General features: G+C 38.5%; 3 protein-coding genes across 3 annotated transcripts in view; 2 read left to right on the forward strand and 1 right to left on the reverse strand.

Moving 5' to 3' along the window:
- Nucleotide 1: 1 nt before the first annotated feature.
- On the forward strand, nt 2-2,877 carry LOC130413166 (cytochrome b5). The gene is made up of 5 exons (XM_056738185.1): nt 2-249; nt 1,034-1,162; nt 2,014-2,043; nt 2,149-2,183; nt 2,447-2,877. Exons 1-5 carry the CDS (start codon nt 115-117, stop codon nt 2,529-2,531), a joined length of 414 nt encoding a protein of 137 aa, XP_056594163.1. The 5' UTR covers nt 2-114; the 3' UTR covers nt 2,532-2,877.
- A 1,470-nt stretch (nt 2,878-4,347) lies between these two features.
- On the forward strand, nt 4,348-6,353 carry ppp1r3g (protein phosphatase 1 regulatory subunit 3G). Its single transcript, XM_056738184.1, has one exon. The coding sequence runs from the start codon at nt 4,801-4,803 to the stop codon at nt 5,563-5,565; it is 765 nt and encodes a 254-aa protein (XP_056594162.1). The 5' UTR covers nt 4,348-4,800; the 3' UTR covers nt 5,566-6,353.
- Nucleotides 6,354-7,416: 1,063 nt separating this feature from the next.
- LOC130413291 (LYR motif-containing protein 4B) overlaps nt 7,417-22,382 on the reverse strand; it is a 41,179-nt gene continuing 26,213 nt past the window's right edge. The window contains exon 3 of the mRNA XM_056738385.1: nt 7,417-8,040. Coding sequence (XP_056594363.1) covers nt 7,981-8,040 — 60 coding nt within the window. The 3' untranslated portion in view covers nt 7,417-7,980. The remainder of the gene's footprint in view (nt 8,041-22,382) is intronic.

Raw genomic sequence — 22,382 nt, forward strand, 5'->3', positions numbered from 1 at the left:
AATCGTTGGTTGGCGCAGTGTTGAAGTACGTTACGCTCGTGCGTGAGGGTCGCTTGGTAACTTTTTGGAGGATTTCCTTGTGACTTTCTTTGCGGAAAACGCACGTTTAAACCGATGGAGGTTAACGGGTCAGACGCGGAGGGTGTTAAATATTATCGTCTGTCAGAAGTGGAGGAGCGGAACTCTTTTAAAAGCACATGGATTATCATCCATAATAAAGTATACGACGTCACGAAGTTTCTCGAGGAGGTGAGTGTTAACAATTCTATACCGACACAAACACTTGTGCGAAATACGTTGACAATTACAGTTAAATGTGTAATACATGCATACGCTATTGCATTTGGTAAACAAACAGTGTAGCAGAATGAGTTTGTCTGTTGTGCACGTTATTGTGTACATTGCCTACAGAGAGGCAGATAGGTGTGTGACGTAAATCCACAGGCTTGCAGCGTCTAACACAAGAAATGCACGGACACACTTCCGCCAAGTGTCCATAAATTTGCCAATATAGATACAAATAGTCAACTAACATTAATGTGTTTAATGTATGTGTATTAAGCAATAACTATTTCTTAATTCATGTCATTTCTCATATTTGTATGAAGGGATAGTACCACACACATGCTTGCGTGCTTTATCAGATTGGCATTTCCCCTCTTTCCAGTGTTATCTAGATTACATGTTGAGAAATATACAGCAATCCAGCTAGATCTTAAAATGTACAAAAGCTATTTTAAGCATACAATTGCATGACTTAGTGTATAAGGGTTTCCATACCAAACACCAGATATGACTAGGACTTTAAATATAGCATCATCTGTGAAAAATAAAATGCTTTAATGATTGCATTCATTTAAAGAAAAAGATACAATTTGTTTATCATGGATCAACTTTGACAGTATTCACCCAGTTTTCCATTAGCAGTGAACTGTAATCCGGGGGGCAAAGTGGATTTTTAAGCAATCATTTATGGCTTTCCTTTGAAATAAGTGTGACCCGGATGATCTCATGCATTTACTGGTGTCCACAGCACCCTGGAGGAGAGGAGGTGTTACGAGAGCAGGCGGGTGGAGATGCTACAGAGAGTTTCGAAGACGTCGGGCACTCCACAGATGCCCGGGAGATGGCCAGTTCTATGCTTATAGGAGAGCTTCATCCAGTAGGTTGAATGGAAATATCGTTGATCAATAGAAAGAAGTCCTTTGTGCTGTTTTTAACACAGCTTTATATATAGAATAACTGATGTGTATGCTGAACATGATTTATGTGAAGGCAAATACAGTAAACTTTTAAAACGAATTAAAAATAAGATGAAATGAAAGTACATACTTTGACAGTCTTTGACATACACTACAGTGTGTGCATGTTTGTCTGTTTGCAAGTCTGTTCCGTCAGTCAGCCGTGTCACACAAAAAAGGCCTGATCAGACTATATTTGATGCATTTTGTAGTTTGTGTGAAATTATGTGAGTGCAAAAAGGCTGTGGTCATGGGTCATTGGGCTCCTTGGCAACAGATGTAAAAAAGACTTTGTAACTTTGTTAACTGGATTATAGTGTCTGCCATAAGCATGACATGTAAAATCTCAACAATTTTGATGGTAATGTTAAACTGTGTGAAAATGTGCTTTGTTGGAAAAAAGCACACACTTACCCATCCTTGATATCTTGTCGAAGTCCCGAGTTTACATCCCCGACAGCATCAGGTCGGTTTCATAGTTGTATCTCACAAAATCCAAGATGTTTTTCTAGTCCTACCGGGGTTTGAGATACTATCAATCACTTGGAATTCTTTTTTTATTCCTACTAGAGGAAGTGTGGATTTAGTTCAGATGCTAGCTGAAAGTTTCTATGAAGGTGCTGGGAAATTAATTTTTTTGTAGCTTTGTAAAACATGGATATTAGGATTATATTAAAGAAATCATGGTAACTTTGTGATGAAGCTGAAAAAAATAAGCTCACGTCGCAATTTTAACGTCACCTCACGTCTCTTTTTTTTTTTTTCTTCACAGGAAGACCGAGACAAACTAGGCGGACCACCAGTACGTAGTGTTGATAATGTCATTTTCAAGCTTTTAACAAACATTCTTCGAACTGTTTTAAAACGCATTGGACAAACCCAATTTTGTTTGTTTTTTGTTTAACAGGAATCACTTGTAACAACTGTTCAAGAAACAACAAGGTAGGTTGCATCTGCTTTCATTAAAACGACATGTTGTGTGTTTTCTGTATTACAGAATGTCTGGGTAGATGTGACTTAAAAATGAAGTTTGCAAAGATATGTAGATATACATAAGGGATCATAACTTTTTAAATAAACTATTTTCACAGTTTTTTGTATTACAAACTTTCCTTTGTAGATCATGAGTATCTGATTAATAATGCAATCTCATTCGCAAGTGTAAGTGCTTTGTTACAAACCTTCCCTTTGGTCTCTTGTTCCAGCTGGTGGTCAAACTGGTTGATACCCGCTATCGCTGCAGTTATCGTCACGTTGATGTACCGTGTATACACAGCAGAGGAGGCATGATGGGATGCTTTTCCTTCTATAAATGCTGAACTACAATGCCCATTATCTATTTCAGGTTTTTCCATAACTATAAAGATTTATACTAATGAAGGCAGTTAATTGTGTTAGTTTCAATGTTTTGTTGTCATTTATCCCTTGAGATATAAATACAGATGTTTCTTAAGATATATGGAAGTATATTTTAGATCTACTACAAGCATTATAAATATGTGTACTAAAGATGAAGTCTTGATTGTCAAATGGTTTTGCTGTTGTGTACCACTTTTTCAGTCGCCCACAATGAAATGAGATATGTCGAATAAGCTGTATATTACAACACATAAACATGTTTTGCACCTCAAAGATATCATTTGGTTAAGTTTTCAAAGTTTGAATCTTTACCTGTTTAAGTTAAATTCAACACTGTAGTAATACAGAATTTAACAGTGGAAACAATCATATTTCACCCCAAAAATTTGGCCAAAAATATAAATACATTATTTTATTTTATAACCTCAAAGAGGAAGAAAACACATTCCTGCTTATGAATGTTAAGTGAAAAGTCTGTTTTTTCATTTCATAACTATAATCACTATATCACTTGATCATTATCCAGTAAAGGTTGATCAGTTGATTTAGCTCACAAACATTTTTCATACAGAAAAAGCTTTGTTTAATTTCTTTTTTATCTGAATGGAATGTAGGTTGATGACCATTTGTACTTCTAGTACATGTAATCTTATAACTATGAAGATGTCAGAAATCACTATTATCTGTGGTTAAGATTCCATATGAATGAATGCATATCTGCACATGAAGGGTGCTGACACATTCCCTTTATAACAACATCGAATGTAAAATACTTTTATATAACACAAGGTGTTTTCCAATAGAAGTGTCCATCAATGTAGAATCTTGCACAAGCAGATGTACAAGATTTGTAGATGATGCGATGTGTCTTCATTCCTGGTCAAATGCTGCTACCACACTAATGTTAATAGCCGAGAGAAATACATACTGTAACATGCAAATGTTCTGATGTCATGTTGATGCTGGAATGCAGCAGTTAAATCCATCAGCTTTACTGTGTCTTAATAAACTAGTAAACCTTTAAAGAAATGATTCATTTGTACACCAGCGGTTTGGAACCAAGTTTTATTTACACACTTAAGCCACTGTATTTGTGTTATTTGCATCGGTATGACAGAAATGTAATAACATTGACATCTGCTGGTGAATTAGAGTTACAACAAACTTCTCTAAAATTTGAACAAGATTATTAAATGTTTTTTAACAATTTTAAATATAGTGACATACACAGTACAAGGTGTCTTTATATTGTTATTAAAGTTTAAATAAAAATGAATAGTTAAAATCCCATTAAATTCTACTGGACTATATTATAACCCTGAGCGAAACTTGTTTTGTTCTGTTGATGCTTGCTTGCTTCTGGAAAGTTTTACAGTATTTAGAAAAAAAATGTTTTAAACAACTTTTTAGTTTTCTTCTTTATGATTAAGCATGGCATTTAAAAGGAAATCTCCATTTGTAAATGATCAACAATAATTCTAACATCTTGCATTGAGGCCAAAGGCTCTTAACACAAAAGTGTAGGCCTACATATAAAGACCCATTTAAGTCGAATACGAATTGTGTTGTAGTTGAAACTAATTGTGTTGTAACAGAACTAGAGGTTTGCTGAGTTTGTTTGTTTTGACTGTGATTTCAACATGTTTTAAAGATCTAACTGAACTGTGGTCATTGGTTGGGAGAGCAGCCAGACAGCTTTTAGGAAAATAAAAAGGCCTTTCGGGCAGGCAAAGATCTTAATACGAAACCAAATGAAACATGACAAGTCTCTAATGAAAAAATAACTTTGAAATGCTGGAAAAGTGGTAGTTGTGTTATCTTTTAAAATGTTATTTAATAAAAAAACAAATTTGCATAATATTTTATCTTAGGCAATTACATAGGCCAATGCTAATACGGCACTTATGTTACAAGTATTATTATTATTGTTATTGTTGGTAGTAGTCATATATTTATGAAATTATTTATTTATTTGTAAAGATGATGCAATGGACAAACGCTCTATTTTTCAATCGTGTGTACACCAAGGCGTGCTGGACCCTGTCTGTGGGTGGGCGTATCTCACAAATCTAACTGACTGCACATATATTCTCCTCTGCACTAGGAGCCCTGGGGTTGTCACTGGACCACTACTTTGCACATGCATTTATAGAATAGTCTTCTCACCTGTTTACATCCTTGGAGACTCACACCTGAGTTAATGGACATCGTGAACGAAGAGCAGATGGAGAACGGTATAGACTCTGATGATGATCTCCAACCCGACGAGATACCCGAGTATCTGCGTGACAGAAGAAGAGCCAAGTCCTTGCCTGCCTATCCGGATCAGGCGACCCTCTACCACCAGATCTCGCAGAACTGCAGAAAGCGCGTCAAGTTCGCGGACGCGCTCGGGTTAAATCTGGCCAGCGTGAAGCACTTTAACACCAGCGAGGATCCGGAGATTCCTGCCAAAGTGTTCACTAGACTTAACAGCTATCCTCTCCAAAAGGACCGGGACTTCATGGATGACTTGTGCGTAAACCTGAAGTCCACTCTGACATTTGAGCGCCCTGTGCCTACCTTTAAGATGCCCGTGGACACTGTTGATATGGAGACGCGGCTTACGCGCTGTCAAGTCGCGTTGGAAAGCGTGACGGTCACCCAGTTTGATATACGTGGGGTCATACGGGCGATGGGTAGGAGTAATTGCAAGAGAGTGGTTGGAGTCAGGTATACTTTTAATGACTGGCTGTCGTTCGTGGACGCGAATGCCACCCTCGTGCCCAACGAGTTGACGGCGCTTGGAGAGCGCTTTTCCTTCACTATGTACACGCCTCCTTTCTTAGGCCCAAGCGATTCTTTGCATTTCGCGTTGTACATGAAGGATGATAACTTTGAATTCTGGGATAACAATGACGGACTGAATTACACCCTGAAGTATATGCCGTCCTCGTGCGAGACAGCGGCTTTCAATGCTATATGAAGATGCGCTTTTACGCACTGCTCTAAACGAGCTGTTTGTGCGTTTTGACTGTAAAAAGACATTCGTTAAGGAATGTAACTGCGCTTTGAATCCCAAAACAAACTTCTTCGTCATAATTTACTCCTTAATTTATTCCAAATCATTAATGACATTTTGTGTGCGATGAAGGAGAATGTGTATACGTTTGGGAAAGACATGAGTAATTAATGACATCATTTCAACTGTTGAGTGTATTCTTTTTTGAAAATTGACTGCGTATCCATGGAAAATGCAGACTGGCCTTTCATTCTCAGTGTTTTAAGGATGTTAAAACGTTGTAAACATTATATGTCAGACTAAGCTCAACATCAACTTCTGTTGGTTCACTTCCTTGAGTTACCACACAGACAATGCGATGGACAACTTCAGTTTGATTCCAGCCTACATTTTCAGCTGACGTACTGCTCACAATTTTGTTATTTTCTATAATCTCAAAGAGTACATGCACTATTTGAAGTGCCTTGTTAATTTTTTTGTAAACAACACACCCCAATGTAAAATATTACACTGAGTTCAGGATTTCCTGAGTTTACAAATGATCTGTCTGTGAAAAACATGGCGCAAGCAACTAATGCATGTCTGTAGCAAACACTTTTGGGGGTTGTACTGAATGTTCACTCATTTATATTATCTGTAAAACAAATTAAGCTGTCTGCACAAAATATGATAGAATTGTAATATAACACGTATTATGTAAGGATACAGTTAACACTGGCTTCATAAATTAATTAAAAACAAAGCAAAACACACCTGATGCACATTCTTTCTATTTCATTTCAGTAAATGTATACTGTATTTTTCTTTTCACATCTGATGGAGAGGCGTACACACGTTTTCTGTGCGTACGTTCATTCGTTGATTCAAAACATACGCACTTTGAAAAATGATCATAATATCAAATTTAGGGCGATTTCTACGCAACATTTGATAAATGAGGCCTCTGAACTGGGTGGGTCAAATAAGGTTGTTGTTTAAAATGGTCAAGCAGCTGATGTCCCAGTCTAAACCAGCTGCAGCGGTTTACGGGACCAACTAGAATCAACAAAACTGATTTCAGCTGGTTTTGGTTGAATAAACAGATGTGCTTACCGAAACCTTCATCAACTTGTATCAAATCGGTTCATTACATTATTTTACGCATACTGCATGTTAATAAGTCTGGTGTATATTGAATACAAATATTTAAGTTGGCATATATACTAATGATATTGACTTTATAAAAAAACTACACATTTGTACTCATCTATTTAGATACAAACATATTCAGATCCCTCTATGCTGGAAAATGTTATTATGATTTTGTATCATTTAAACTGCCTTTGACGTTACACTTCTGTACTAAACAATACCCATCAAATCCTTTGAGCTAAAAGAGCTCCAAATAAAATATTCAATAAAGACTGTTTGTGTTATTGTCATTAACACTATAATGATAAATGCAAGTCGCCTCTGTCAACCATGTTTTCCTCATGAATAAATGTAAACCCACATGGAAAATTTCTTTTAGATCTCCAGATCTCTGCTGTTACATGATGCTGTTAGAACTGGGCCACATGCTAGGCTATAAACAACTGAAATCTGTTTGCTTTTCTTATCTACAACCTCTTTAGACGTTGGGAAATATGATCTTTATACCCATCACTCGGCCACTACTGACCTAAAACTAACAGAATCCAGTTATTTTTAACTACTTAGCCTTGTCAGACACCTTTAACCCTTGTGACACCGGCCTAGGAATCGAACCCTTGGTGTTGGCGTTGCTAACACTGTGCTCTATATTGATCAGCGAAAAAACACAGAAGAAGATTTGAATAAGTAACATAATCGACAAACATTTATTGCAATGCAATGCAATGCATTAAATACAAAGCAAAAATAATAATACATACAGTATATACAATTTTTGTATCATGTGAGATAATAGGGATAGTTCACTCAAAAATGAAAATTCTGTAATTATTGTAATTATTAATCCTCCTGTCATATTTTGAGGAATGTAGGTAACTAAACCATTGTGAATCCCATTGAATTGCATTGCTTTTGTGTCCATACAATAGAAGGGAATGGGTACCACCATTGTTCGGTTACCAACATTCTCCAAAATACATCTTCTTTTGTGTTTTGCAGAATAAAGAAAGTCAAGTTTGAAAAGTCGGTGTGTAACAATGACAGAATTTATATTTTGGGGAGAACTATCCCTTTAAGATGTATAAACGGTGCAATTCATTCTGATGCTGAAGTCATGACGACCACAATGAAAACACCATAATCCTGCAGCTTCCATCCTGAAACACGGAGAACAAGCCACAGTCTCAACTCCAACATCAAAGATCAGTCCTCTATAACAGTCTTGATTTCCAGACCAAATCAAATTGGCTACTTTTCTCCATGTTCAATGACGGTCTTCTGGACCTCATACATCTTGCCTATGGACACCTGTAACAGAGATCATATCAGAGTTGTAAAGTAAAATTTACTTTAAAAAACTGAATTCAAATTCTTGCACAAACAAACCCACAAAAGAAAATACTAGGTGTTTTTTACAGAGTGGATTTGTTGACCATTTCCTAAATGTTACAGATACTTTCTAAGCACTAAAGGTACCTTGAGCTGTTTCGTTCTTTGTCGTATCTGCATTACCACTCAATGTGCATACATTTTTAATAATTCAATGCTTAGTCGTCACTTATTCCGTACTTTACAAAGTTAAACACGTTTATCTTTTTTGACAACTACTTAATACTATTGTGTCTGTTGTCTAAAGCAATAGTTCCCAAAGTAGGGGACGGGGGGTCATAAGGTGATTTCCAGAAATAGTGTATTTAATCAAAAAGTGTAACAAAATTAGTGCTGTCAATCAATTAAAAAAAATAATCTGATTAATCACACATAATATGCATGTTTTTAAATATACATTTAAATTCTAATAATTTCACATTTAATCTCCAAATTAAAGTAGAATTCTTTAACAACATCATTTTATGAATGAAAGACAACATTCTGATATTAGTATTGCAACTGGTGAAAATTAAATTGATAATTTTTTCTTCATTTTAACATTAATTATAGCAGTTCAACATTGAAGTAGAGTATACTTGAGAGCTGTCATGTCTTACAGGTAGGAAAAACACAGAAATTTAATAAAGTTTTCAAACACTTTACAGTCTTTAAAGCAGCCCTGCAACGTTGTGTCATGCATTCTGACTTCTTTACAATGTTAAACGTGCGGTCTTCTCACACTTAACGTGGTCAACTTGTCAAAAAACGAGTTGGGCGTATTATGTAGTATTTCTGTGCTCGATACACTCCCCCAGCGATCCTACAGGTTTTGGAAAGTTTTTTTTCGAACATTTAATACTGTTTCGTAACAATTTTCTTAGTCCCTTATTGTACAATTCTCCCGGAAAAGCACGCGGCACGGCCACAGGAGAGCAGGAGCATGCGCAGACGTCATTTCCACAGGAGAGAGAAAGAGCATACGTTCGAGAGGTTCAGGTGTTTGTTTGTTCACTGCATTTGGGTGATGAATGTTATATAAACTGTGGATATAACGCTGGATTTGGAGATCGTTTGAAACTGATATATGGGGCCGTCCCAGCGCTTAAAGATGCCGGACATGAACCGCATGTGGTGAGTGAAACTGATGTCTGTGTTTTGTTGAAAATGGGAGCGCAGGTGCTTTGGTTCAGCCTACCCCTCCCCCCTGCACGCACCGTATGTTTTCGCAAACAATCGTAAAGCTGTACCTATCTTTTATAAATGTGATCAAATTAAATACTCTTCGAAGATACAAAGTATGCAATACTACTCTATAGGGACTCGAGATTAATATGGGATTGGCAGAAACCCTGTGTGTTACGCCCGCTTTAATGCCGAATTCTAAATTAATTACAGAATAAAGGCTATAAAACACACAGAATTCCTCTTTTATTTTGATCTTTGATTAACATTAATGACAGGAATCACAGCAGCAGGTTTAAGAATGCGGCCCCAACAGCCACACTTCGCATATCTGACGCCCATTCCCATTTCCACAACTCTTTTTATTCATTTAGGATTTCATTTAACGTTGACAGCCGTAAACAAAATATAAAAATATAAGTCGAGTTAAGAATAAAACCATGCAAATAAAAAGCCATTAGCCTTTGGAATCCCCCCCCCTCGATTGTGACCCCTGAGGTGATTTCGTCACAAGTGATGCATTTCTCAGGTATTAAACGAGGCCGGCCTTTGCATGAAGAGGACATCCATCAGTACTCAAATTAGTTTGATGAAATTTGACCGTCTGTGGTAATAGTTCATGGTGTATGTATAACAACAAGTAAATAACTATTATGTCATATTATGTGAGGCTGTGTTTTTTTGTGTTGTCATTATGCGCGTGTTCAGATATACCTAAAAAGTGTATGTGCGCAGTTGCGTTTGTATACTTTACCCACCTCCGAGGATAGTGGGGGTCTCGAGTCCCTGGCACTGTTATTTTTGGGGTAGCGGGCTGAAAAGTTTGGGAACCCCTGCTCTCAAGAACAGTAATTGCACATTTGTTTATTAATTGATGATGATAGAAAGTCTTCTTGGAGGCTCATTTATATATGAATACAGTTCAGATGAGGACTTTAAGCTATAAAGTTATTTCCAGAGTATGTTAGATGGTTACCATTAAAATTCAGTGCATACACCATTGGTTGCACAACTGTTTTGGCCGGGGCCCCCTCATGTAGAAAAACATGTTTACAGAGGTCCACCCAGTGGATCTCCACCACCTATATACACCTACAGAAAACATCCACATAAACATCCTTACCTGCAAATTCATAATATTTATTGAATTATATTGGTTTGATTTCAATGTAATATGATTTCATCATTTGTAGATGTAGAGCTTTCCTGTAGCTCAGTGGTAAGAGAATTGCGTTAACAACGCAAGGTTCTGGGTTCGATCCCAGGGGATTGCAAATACCTGTGTAAAATGTATAGGATAAAGCAATGTAAATCCCTTTGGATAAAAGCGTCTGCCAAATGACGTAATGTAATGTAATGTAATGTAGAAGAAGTACAAGTGCATATGTTTTTAAGCAAATCCCAGTATCATTAGGAAGATGAGAAACTAAATATTTATTTATATATTTATAATAATAATAATAATAATAGTTATAAATAAAGAACAGGGCTTTATTTGATACATTGTAATACATTTATGTGACGACTTAAACAACCTAATTAAGGAACCAATCTGACAAATGGAAATAAACAGCAACATTGTCAGCTTGTAGTTGAATTTATAATGTTGGGAATCACAGATGACTACACCCAAGCCGTCGTGCCCCCATTTATTTAACAAATATTAACTAAATATAAATAGTTATATTATTAGACACTAGCCAAACTAGTTGACTGGGGTTCAGGCGTGCACGTCTGATGAAATGGTCTATTGAATGGCAGATGTGCACGTAATGTTAGATACCATTTGGTAGTGAAATGCTCCGAGGTCCAAAGGATATTTTGTAATCTTTATTTGTCCACGTTTTCAGCAGAGTTCAAGCCCTGACGGAGGCCGGCTACATACTAAATCAATAATGAAAAGAGTCAAAACAGAACGATTCATGACGTGCAATGAGACACAGAGTTTCTAAGAACGTTCCAAACAGCAACGGTAAAAAGTGCACGAGAGAACAAAACGATCAGTCTGTATTTACTGTACCCAGAGAGTCAAACTAAAGAGAGAGATGTGGGCGTAACATCTTTGGAACATGTTGTGGCCTCCAAGAGTTGAGACAGCTTTGCATCATATATAGAAACAGTTTGATGACGATTTCACAAAGTGCAGCTTTCATTTAATCTATTGTTGTCCAGTTTTGATTTATCAATATAATCCTCACCACCACACTTACAAATCTAGACAGACACAAAGGAGAATAAATCAAGCCAAACCCCAGTTAAAGCTCTCCACACGAGCACCGCTGCGTCCACATCTGCTCTAGAAACACAACAGATCTCCCATATCTCCATTTTGTCTACTGATGGATTTAAGGCTAAACGCCACACGTGGCCGCTCTATTAAAGACGCCTCAGGAAGACTCAAGGAAACCATCCGTTACCAAGACACTGAAAGTGCTGCAGTTTGCGCTGCCGACGGGAGAGCGGAAGGTAAGAGAAAAAGATGCAAGGTTGGCGAAGGAGGTGCACGTGTTCATTTTTCATAGTGATGCTTCAGCAAAGCGGAACATTAAGATCAATTTTGGACCACAGGCGGCCCTCTGTAAATACACCCTGCGTCCCTGTGACACGAACCATCTGTCATCTTCAGCCGCTCTGGCTGCATCTCCTGTCCATAACCTCTCTTTAAGAAGACAAGAGCAGGGCATTGACGCAACCATGCGCATCATCCCGAGGGAAGGCGGCCAGACGACTGATGGGATGGCGAGGGAGCAAGTTGCATTGCGGTTTGGGTGCCAACCTGAGGAGTCAAGTGGCCAGCTGGTTTGAATTAAATCAAGTGTTTAGTAAAAAGAAGGCCAGGGTGGATCTGAGTGTTAGAGAAAAGAGTAATAAAGAAAACTTATTTTGAAATGTATTTCAGAGTTATAAAAAACACTGATCAGTTTGGGCTGTAATAGATTAAAAAAAGCTTTGATATCAAAACTAAATATTCAGCATCTAACCTTCTCACAGTGGACACACAAACACACTCCAGTCTTTATCTAAATACTTTTTTTTTTCTTCTGTTTACCAGATTGCAAGCAAACGTGTCCAAGCATGTATACAGTTCCTCCCCACACAGCAAGAATCCTCGTCCTGTTCTAAACTCATATAAATGTCTTTATGTCCCCACATGTTTTCTCTTGCTTCTATTAGGCATTAAGATATTCAATATTAGTCGTTATCTATATCATATTTAACTATTGAAATTGATGACTTTGACTGAATAATGAAAAAACAATAAGAGACCAGCACTGATGAAAACTCCAAGCAAAAGTTTACCATTATTCCAAAACTTGAAATGAAAAAGCCTGTCCCACACAAATGTCCATCCCATCAGTTTCTGTCTATACTGTACTGTCTGGCAAAAAGACTGTTAAAACCTTATCGGATTTCCAAAATGTTAGAGACCACATAATGTTAAAAAGTTTAGATTTACCAGCTATATTCCTATGATTTATTGGATGTGACCAAGACAGCACAACACAGACTGTACAGATTCCATTTACAAACAACCAGAGTACGACTTTGAGCACAGGAAATCACACAAAATCTCCTGGGTAAAAGTGACTTTGGAGTCAACAAACACAGCAGACAATGGCCAAGAAAAAGCGGTGATACTAATGTTTTGACAGCTTTCTATAGATTTGTAGAAGAAAGTTAAACAGAAAAGTATATGGCAAAGAAACGTATGGAGCTTCCTTAAAGAACCCCTGTGGTGAAAATCAAGTTTTCAATGTTTCTGTTTATGTGGTGTTTTTAATACGTTTTAAGACAAACCGAGATTTATAATTGCAGATTTATAATTATTAACCATTGCTGAGTATTTTCTCCATAAAAATGCAGTTGGAAACTGCCCCAATTAATGACGTTACAAACCTGTTACCAATCACATCAACTCATTTGACGTCGTGGATCAGCAGTGTAATACATATGCAAAGATGGCACAGATTCGGGCAAAAATGATCTCTGCACTGCTGTGTCAGCTCTCAGTTTCACTTTCAGTTTAAGCAGCTTCAGGAACTGCAGAGTGCGACTGCGAGGAGGCGGAGCTAATTTGCATATTCATGTCTCTGCATAAATTTTATGAAAACTATAGTACTCAATGATGCCCTCAGAGCTTTCGCACATTCTTCTTGGTTCATCAGAACTAAAAGATACAGGTTTAAAACAAGGTATAGGGTGAGTAAATGATGGAAGTATTTTAATTTTGGGGTGAACTATCCCTTTTATACCCACAAGTCAGTTTTTCAATACCCTTAAAGGAAAAGTTCACCTGGAAATATTGTCATGATTTAATTACCGTCAACTTTTTCCAAATCTGTATACATTTTGTTGTTATGTTGAAGAATGTGGGACAGAAAACAGTTCTTGACCACAATTGTCATTTATCCTACTATGATAGTCACTGGTGGCCAAGAATTGTTTGGTTACAAGCATTCTTCCAAATATATTTCTCTCTGTTCATCGGAACAAAGAAATGTATAAAGATTTGAAACAACTTGAGGGTGAGTAAATGATGACAGAATTACATTTCTGGTGAACTGTCCCTTTAAGTGTCTTGATTGTGTTAAACAAGTCAAAGTTTTCTTCTCTCTAAGGAAGAAGGTTATATAACAGACAAAGCAGAGGTTAACTCATTCATGATTCATAATAGGAAGTGATCCAAAAGACAACTGTACTTTTTCACCAAATGTATGCTCAGACATTTATCCTGTACTGTACACTGTGAATCGAGCACTTCACTTGACAAACAAGTGTAAACGCTTCTGTGTCCTCTGCCAAAGCTTGACTTTCCTCAGGACCAGTTTGTGCTGTGCCATCACAGCTCTTTTTCTGCTTTTGCCTGACATAAGCAGGGCATGCAGAGTACATCACACTCTAGGGAGGCACCTGTGCAAACTCTACCAGAACAGACACCGTCTCTCACCATCATCAATATTTGACCAAGAATTTTGACTCCAGTTGATCTTGGAACGACATCTGCAATAACTAGACGAAGGAATAAATGACTATCATCTGGAAAGAAAAAACTAGAGCAGTGCTTCTCAGCTACTGCACACTTTGTTCGTCTCTCTTATCTGACACACCTGATTCAGATCATTACTACAGACTGCAAGACCTGAATCAGCTGTGTCAGATGAAAGACATGAGTGTCGTGCTATGGTGGTCCTACAGGACTGGGTTGAAGCCACTGAGTATATTGTGTAGCATAGAATAATGACTGCATTTCTTATATGTTACAAAGCTTATAAAACAACTGATTGCCAATTCCAAATCTACGGTCTTGATGGAAGGTGCATGAAGCAATGACGGGTGACTATGTCTGGAACTTGGTTCGTGAGGACAATCATAAAAGACAAAGCAAATGTACACTTCTGGAGTTTGTGATGACTCATTTTCAGTAACTGTTATGTTAAACTGTTGTTTTGAGCTCAGTGTTATGCCAGTACCTTGTAATTTCTGCGTACGAGTAATAATACCAAAATGTATAAATGTGTGAAAATATTTTTTGTTTTTTGCGAGTAATGTTGATGGTTAATGTGTGTGAGAGAGAAAATGAATGTGATTTTCCTATTCAGTTCACATTTTCTTATTCTGTGATGCTTTTTTTCTCTACGTTGTGTACATTTTGGGACTTTTTTTAGAAAAAGTCAGAAAGTTTTTAAAGTCAAATGGAATGCAAAGACATTGAAGCTCAATATCTCAAAACTGCTCACAATGCAGATAGAACCTTAGAATTACACGGCAACCAAAAGTTCATGCCGGTCACATGTTTGCAGCTCAACAAAAAAAACTGCCATATTTCTTCAATACATGACGTTGTAGTTTTGCCTCGTGATATTATGTATAATTATAGTAAAATATGATTAAAAGTCGCCGCGTATAAAGGGCATAACTTTACATTGACTGTCCTTGTGTGTCCCATCACACTAGATTATATTGTACAGTATTAACAAATGAAGGTTACTTCTTCAATTATGAGTTTTGTACATCATGTGTTCTATTTGACATTGAACATTTACAATGGTTTCTCCAGGTCCAGAGCTTGGTTTCGTTTAATTCACACACACTCACAAAAGCCCTAAGTTAGCATCTATATCCGCGCTCTCAGCTGGTGGAGCAGCAGATGTTTTCACAGCATTTAAAACACATCACAACAGCTGCCTGTGTGTCAATGCTGAGGGATTCTGGGAGATTACAGCCTGCCGTCCTAAACAGTTGAAAACCAAACCTAAATATTACCAGGTGGCTCAAATATATGCATAGCATCATGATGAATAATTCTAGCACCTACAGGTTAGTCTCTTGCTTTAGTAAGAGCTTTTTACCGAGAAAAAATACAAAGCAGAAAATTGTGAGCACAGGTGGGCAAACAATGAGGAATGGATTATTCCTTACAATCGCACATGCCTCCCTCGGCTCTTGCTTTGCTGACCCAATGCTGCCTGGACTTTCGGTCAGTTTTTTCGCTGTGAAGTGAAATCATTAAGTGACAAATTGGACACCCTAAGGTCTCATAGACTTCAAAGACACACAGTAGCGAAGGCCACAAGACCGCTAATCCACAACAGAGAGGCATTACTTGATACCTTCTGTGGAACACAAAAGAAGATATTTTGAGAAATGTCTCTGTTGTTTTAATGGAAAAAAATGAGTGTTGTTTGATTACCAACATTCTTCTAAATATCTTCTTTTGTCATACAGGTTTGAAATAACATAAGTTAGTGAGTGAGCGAGTAAATGATGAAAGAAATAGATTTTTTGGGGTGAACTACGCCTTTAAAGAAAACAAAGTTGAAAACCAGTGAACAATGTGTATTGCATGCACGCACAGCTGAACAGATTCACTAGGTGGCAGCAACGTCTAAAACAACACTTGCACAAACTCACGACACAAAGGACTTGCAGTTTACTCCTTGCAGGCATGTCCTTGTATCTGACTGGCTGAGTTTCTCCACTAAAGGTAGGCGTGGAGCTGCGAGGGCGGGCGTTAAGGGAAATGGCAATCCTCTCAGCCAATCAGCATGCAGCAGGTGCTGCCTCATGTTAATTGATGCGGTTGCAGCAGGCACCCCATTGTTGGGATGTCACGCTGCAGATTCCCAGTCTATCTCTCTCGCTCTCTCCATCTCAAACACGCACACACATTACAGAGGTGTCATACGGCTCTTTTTTCTTTGGATCAACAGCAGTCACTGCAGAAAAACTGTTGCAGTCATTCACCGGCGCTCGCATACATAAAACACGCATAAACACCCAGGTTCACTGTTCCCTGAGAGAATCCAGACGTGTGGGTGACTACACTATACTATCTACAGTTAGCACTGCAGATAAAAGAAGAACTCTCTGCAAAAGGTTAATGAGGGCGATGCCAAGAGAGGTGAGAATCCACGCCCGCTACAGACCTGCGGTCACACTTTTATTTTAAACTCTTCAAAAGGACAATTACTAAATCTGAACCGCTGCTGCAAGCTTTAGACATGCGTTTAGGAATTATATGAGCGGAGAACCTCAGCGTGTGCCACATTAATGTGGGACAAAAGATGAACCACGATTTTGAATTCGGGTCACATCGATTACGAATCATTTAGCGAAAGAATCAACAAACCCGTCCCATTATTCTCAGATACCTCGGCCTGAGAAGTATTTCTGCACAGTTATTCCACAAACCCATAATGCACTGGGGCTTTCTAGTAAGGTGGGCATTGGAAGAGCGATATTCACGTCTAGATTATAGTCCCTCTCAGGTGTAGCAATTTTTCGGATACTTCTTATTTAACACAATGCATGAGCTCTCGCGCACTTCGCAGGATACTGTGGAAACGGCGGCCCTCAGTGGCCAGGAATACACCCGCGAGTGCAGGAACCTGAGGTCTGTACAAATCCATCGGCTCTTTGGACGCAAATCCTAGAGCTGTTCGTGGTAGGCGACGGATAACGCGCCGGCGGGCGATTCCAATTAAGCGCCTTCCTTGCCCTTGTCAGGCATTAAAAGCAATTAATGAAATCCTTGGAGCGTCGTACCAGCGGATCGGAGAGAGGAAGACTGTGGAAATTAACGGATGACAGACGTGAGGGGAGGGTGTTTGGCGTCGAGAAATCAACGAGCTTGAGTAAATTAAAGCGAGCGTTTTACCTCCTACTGAAATTTTCAGATGTATAAACAGACCCCGAAGTAAACGGGAGCGAACGAGAAGGGGGGAACGATTACATCCAGCTGTCTGCTCGCATCTTTTCCGCCTTTTTTCCCCGAAAGCCGTTTTTCATTTGCATTTCTGAAGCGGAACGCCAATAACTCACTACGATGGTTTGGTAGTTGCCTTGTGTTAATTTATTTGACCTCTCCACCTTCAGCTCTGCGTGTTTGCACAGGCTGTTTGAAAATTCAGCTTGTTTAAGGTCAGGGGATGGGGAAGCTCCTGATTTTGCCTTCTCTCTCACACACACACAAAGGCGCACAAATCCGCAACGCTACACCTCCCTACAGTAAGCTGCAGTAACAGGACCCTTCCCTGTTTCTCCGAGGCTCATGGGAGGGGTAAGAAAACAATAAGGAGAAAAACTAGAGGATACGAAAACAGGAATCAACCCCTGATTTTAAGGACCATTTCTTGTCTGTTTCTTTAAGTATCCGAGTCCAGGTTTTGGTACTCAAGAGGGTCCCAGGGCTGCTTTGATTACCCCTCATCTTCAATTACACCAGCGGTGCAACAGAGAAGGTCATACCCTTGAAAGAGTAATGTGTGGGGGAGTTGAAGAAATACTAGTCTCGGATTCAGACCGCATAACCACAGATGATTTACTCATGGTGTGATGTATAGGCCTCGCAATCTGGCTTTATGAAGTTTGCGGTGGTCCGAAAGCACAGGTTTTTATTAGGCCTTTGGAGTGTTTGGATTTGCCAAAAGGTTAATTGCAATCATTGAATCAGAGTTCAGAGATATTTCGTAAAATGTAAACAATACGTCATCGATTGCACATTTATGCTCTATTTTGTGATTTCCAATGCCCCTCAAGGTCACAAAGAGCAAACTGTGGATTGGATGTTGCCATTTAGGAATGTCGCTTTATACCGGTATTGACAATAGGTGTGGTATTAAAGTGATAGCTCAACCAAAAATGAAGATTCTTTCATCATTTATTCATCCTTGTGTCATTTCAAAACATGTATGACTTTCTTTCTTCTGCAGAACACAAAATAAGTTATTTTGAAGAATGTTGGTAACCGGCACCCATTCACTTGCACCTGTTTTTTTGTGTCCATTGTGTTCTACTTTCTTTCAACTTCCTTTTCTTTTTGTGTTCTGGAGAAGAAAGAGAATTATACAGCCTTGAAATGATAAGAGTGTAAGTAAATGATGAAAGAATTTTCACTTTGGGGTGAACTGTCGTTTTAAATGAGTAGTCCACCGAAAAATGAAAATTCATGAATCGCTTGTGAGTTGTTCCGCAACAGTGAGACCTTCGATCATCTTCAGAACACAATTTAGGATATTTTTGATGAAGTCCAAGAGCTCTCTGACCCCCCACAGAGCAATGCAACTACCACTTCCAAGGCACAGAAAGTAAGTAAAGACATTGTTAAAATAGTCCATGTTACTACATTGGTTCAATGTTCATGCTTTGAAGCGTACAGAACACTTTTGTGCGCACAAAAAAACACAATAATAATGTTATTCAGCTGTTTTCTTTTCAATCTTGTAATTAACAAGTGCACACAACACATTTTGCTTTAAGAATCACAATCACAAGTTTCTGGTTCCAAATTTTGAGTGGCATTGTAAAAAAAAGAAATAAAAATTACGATTAATGTGACTAATGAGATTCATTAAATTTAAATAGATATTGCAATAATATGCTTATCAATACTTCTTTCAGCCAGAATTATCGACAAGTGACAACCCGAAATGTTTAACTATTATAATCCAAGGTCACCAATATATCACACATAAGAATATATTAGTAAGCCTTCAAGAGTGATGAAAACTGCACCCTTTTTAAGCACTTGCTTGCTCACACTTCAGATCTGAAAAATGCAAAATGACGGTTTTATTGTATCTGAGGGTCAAAACAAGGTAAATCAAAGTGTAATCGTTACATATCTGTTTAAAAAAAATGCTTTAAGCATTCATGACCCTATTAGTGGACAAAACTTTGTGTCAACGGTCAAATGTATGTAAGACTGGAGAAACCCCACCTGGCACAAGAACAAATGTCAAACTCTGCATGCGTCGTGGTCACCTCAATTAGAAACTTCGAGCCTGAGGCAAACCTGTCAGTCAGGAGTAGATGGATAAAAGGAGAAGAAATGAGAAGAAGGCTGGGAACTTTGCGTCTCGATGGACTGGAAAGAGGCACACACGTTCACTACCTCGTTGTCCTCAAAGGTTTTATATGCAATGTGTATGTGCTGTGAGCGGCGCTGGGGCCCATTTGGGGTCAGGCAGCCTACAGCAATCATTACCATAGCAGTCATTGCAGTTTAATGATGTTTCTTCAGCAGCCAGCTCGACCGCAGCCTTTCAGATGCAGAAGATATGAAAATGCGATGCAGAGAAACAATGCCAAAAGCCTTCGGGCTAAAAAGCTACGTGTGGGATGATAGCTGCCCACACAGGCACTCTGCGAACACCCACGAGAGCGCACGCTTTCACAAACACATTCATTCACAAACATATGGCAAAGTACACTTTAACTCAGTCCCGCACGCACGCACACACACAGGAAGGTCAGAGGCTGTTTAAAACTTGTCTTGTAAATTGAAGATCCTGCTCTGATGTGACTTTTTGACATTGCATGACTTGTTGGGTGATGTTTGCTAACACGAGCATTTATGTTACCCAAACAGGATTTTAAGTATTAAACTTTTTTAAATAACTGGCACTGTTTTTGCCACGGACATGAGATACCAAAGATTTAAAGGGATAGTTCAACCAAAAATGGTTTTCATCACTTCCTCACTCTCATGTCACTGCAAACATGTTTGAGGTTCTTTATTCAGCAGAACACAAAAGAAGATATTTTGAAGAATGTTGCTAGCCAAAAAACACTGACTTCCATTGTATGAAGACAAAATCACCGAGACATTTTTAAAAATAAATGTTTTGTGTTTCAGAGATGTCATACTAAGACATCATGAGGGTGAATAAATGCAATGCAAAATTGAGGGACCAGAGCCAAGTACTAGGGACTAGAACCAAGGATTAGAATGTAATAAAGGCTTGATGAGCAAACACCCTCAGCACCCTAGAAACCGTGACATCCTCTAAGAACACCTTAGCAACCACATAACAACACCCTGGCAACCACATAACAACAGCCTGGCAACCAACCACCACACCCTAGTATTGTGGACATATTCATAGTCGGCCAATAATAGCATCTGGCAAATTCTGACATAGCTACCAAAATAATTCGATTACCCTCAACACGGTGCAGGCCATTTCACATTGGAGTTTATCTCTATACCAGTTCCCTTGTCACACAGATGTAAACTCTTGTGGCCTTGTGCTGCACACACACATAACACACAGGCAATCACAACAAACCAAAAACACATTGAGTTCACACACCTGGATTCTATTGTATAATATGATGGCAGGATAAGGCTACATTAAACTCTCACCTTTCCTTTAAGTGCAGATGTAATATAACCGGGAAAGGTCATTTCTAGGCCAGGGATGTGTACCTGTATATTAAAGAAGATTTGTGGAAAGGAAATATGAGAGAATGAGAACCAGTGAAGGAGCTAATCTGTCTGAGAGTCCATATATGTGCTTGACTGAGGTCACCTGTGGGACGAGGCCACTTTTGTGGTCAAACTCTTCATCGGTTGCCCTCCTTAGTCGTGATCTCACTCTTTTAGAGAGACGCTGACCCCATCATCATGCATTATGTAGTCTATGGGCTACCTACATCATTCAGCCTGGTTTAATGTATAGTGCATGAAGGGCCCTAAAGCAAGACACAACTTAAACATAACGAAGGCTTTGGGATCCCCTACATGACCGGATCGGCCATATTTAACAGCATTTTCATTTTTGAATTACACTACTAAATGCTATTTTGTTGGAATTTAGTTTTACATGGCCAGTTTGTACCTGTTACTTTACCTTTTACACTTCTATAATTGGGTACATGTAAATGACCTGATAGCGACATAGTTCTTACTAAAAATATTGTTCCCACTGTATATCCTATTAAAGTAAATGTATTATATATAACAATGTATTTGTTTGTCAAATAATGTACGTTATGTTATTTTGCTAGTCAGTATTCCATATTTTTCACATATTCATGCACGCACTTCAATCTCCACGCCACAGGCTCGTGCTAATCTTCAATTGAAAATCTCCTTGTTAAGATCGACATTCCATAACGCCGCAGCTTTAGCTCCGTGTCTCGCATTTCACACGGACATAAATGGATGTTGTTTATATCATCTGGCCCGGCTAAGCCCGTAAACTCCAAATTAAAGTCACCCCTTCTTGCTGTGTTCTGATGAATAATGAATTATATATAAAAGCGAGCGGAAACGAGTCCCCCGTCAGCGGTTTAACAAGCCTCTCGCTCCTGCAGAGGCAGTTACCTTTAAAAGCTTACAGCATGAAGCAATGAGGCAGACTGAATCAGAGACTTCTCTCCAGGCCCTGTGGGATGACTGACCTTTAAAGTCAGCTCTGCATCCTTCTGGAGTCAAAGCCACAGCTAAGTCCACATTGCCAACGCAGGCGACTGGGATTTAGTGGCGTGCTAAACTATACCAGACAATGTAATGAAATCTGCATAGCGTAAAGCATCAGAGAAATTAATTATTTTGGGGCCCGTGGGTCCTGTGTGTTACAGTACAACAGTAATGTAACCATGAAAATCACAAAGGACAGAGACATACTGTACTGTGATGATCATCACATACAGGGAATTGTACACGGATGGTATAAGAATGTAATATACCATTCTTTAAACTCAATGTCGATGTTTTGTGTCCCAGCCAAAGTTGCCAGGTCATTTAATACATTAATTAAAATAAATGTGAAATTAAAGTTATTTAAACTGTATATTTTAATTTAATATAT

The sequence above is a fragment of the Triplophysa dalaica genome, chromosome 23 (genome assembly GCF_015846415.1).
Source record: "Triplophysa dalaica isolate WHDGS20190420 chromosome 23, ASM1584641v1, whole genome shotgun sequence".
NCBI classification, from domain to species: Eukaryota; Metazoa; Chordata; class Actinopteri; order Cypriniformes; family Nemacheilidae; genus Triplophysa; species Triplophysa dalaica.

Bases quoted from the DNA above. Each gene is read 5' to 3' on its own strand.
- LOC130413166 (XM_056738185.1), top strand. From the start codon at position 115: ATGGAGGTTAACGGGTCAGACGCGGAGGGTGTTAAATATTATCGTCTG. The intron at 1,163-2,013 runs GTAGGTTGAATG...TTTTCTTCACAG, and splicing joins TTATAGGAGAGCTTCATCCA to GAAGACCGAGACAAACTAGG. The intron at 2,184-2,446 runs GTAGGTTGCATC...CTCTTGTTCCAG, and splicing joins ACTGTTCAAGAAACAACAAG to CTGGTGGTCAAACTGGTTGA.
- ppp1r3g (XM_056738184.1), top strand. From the start codon at position 4,801: ATGGACATCGTGAACGAAGAGCAGATGGAGAACGGTATAGACTCTGAT.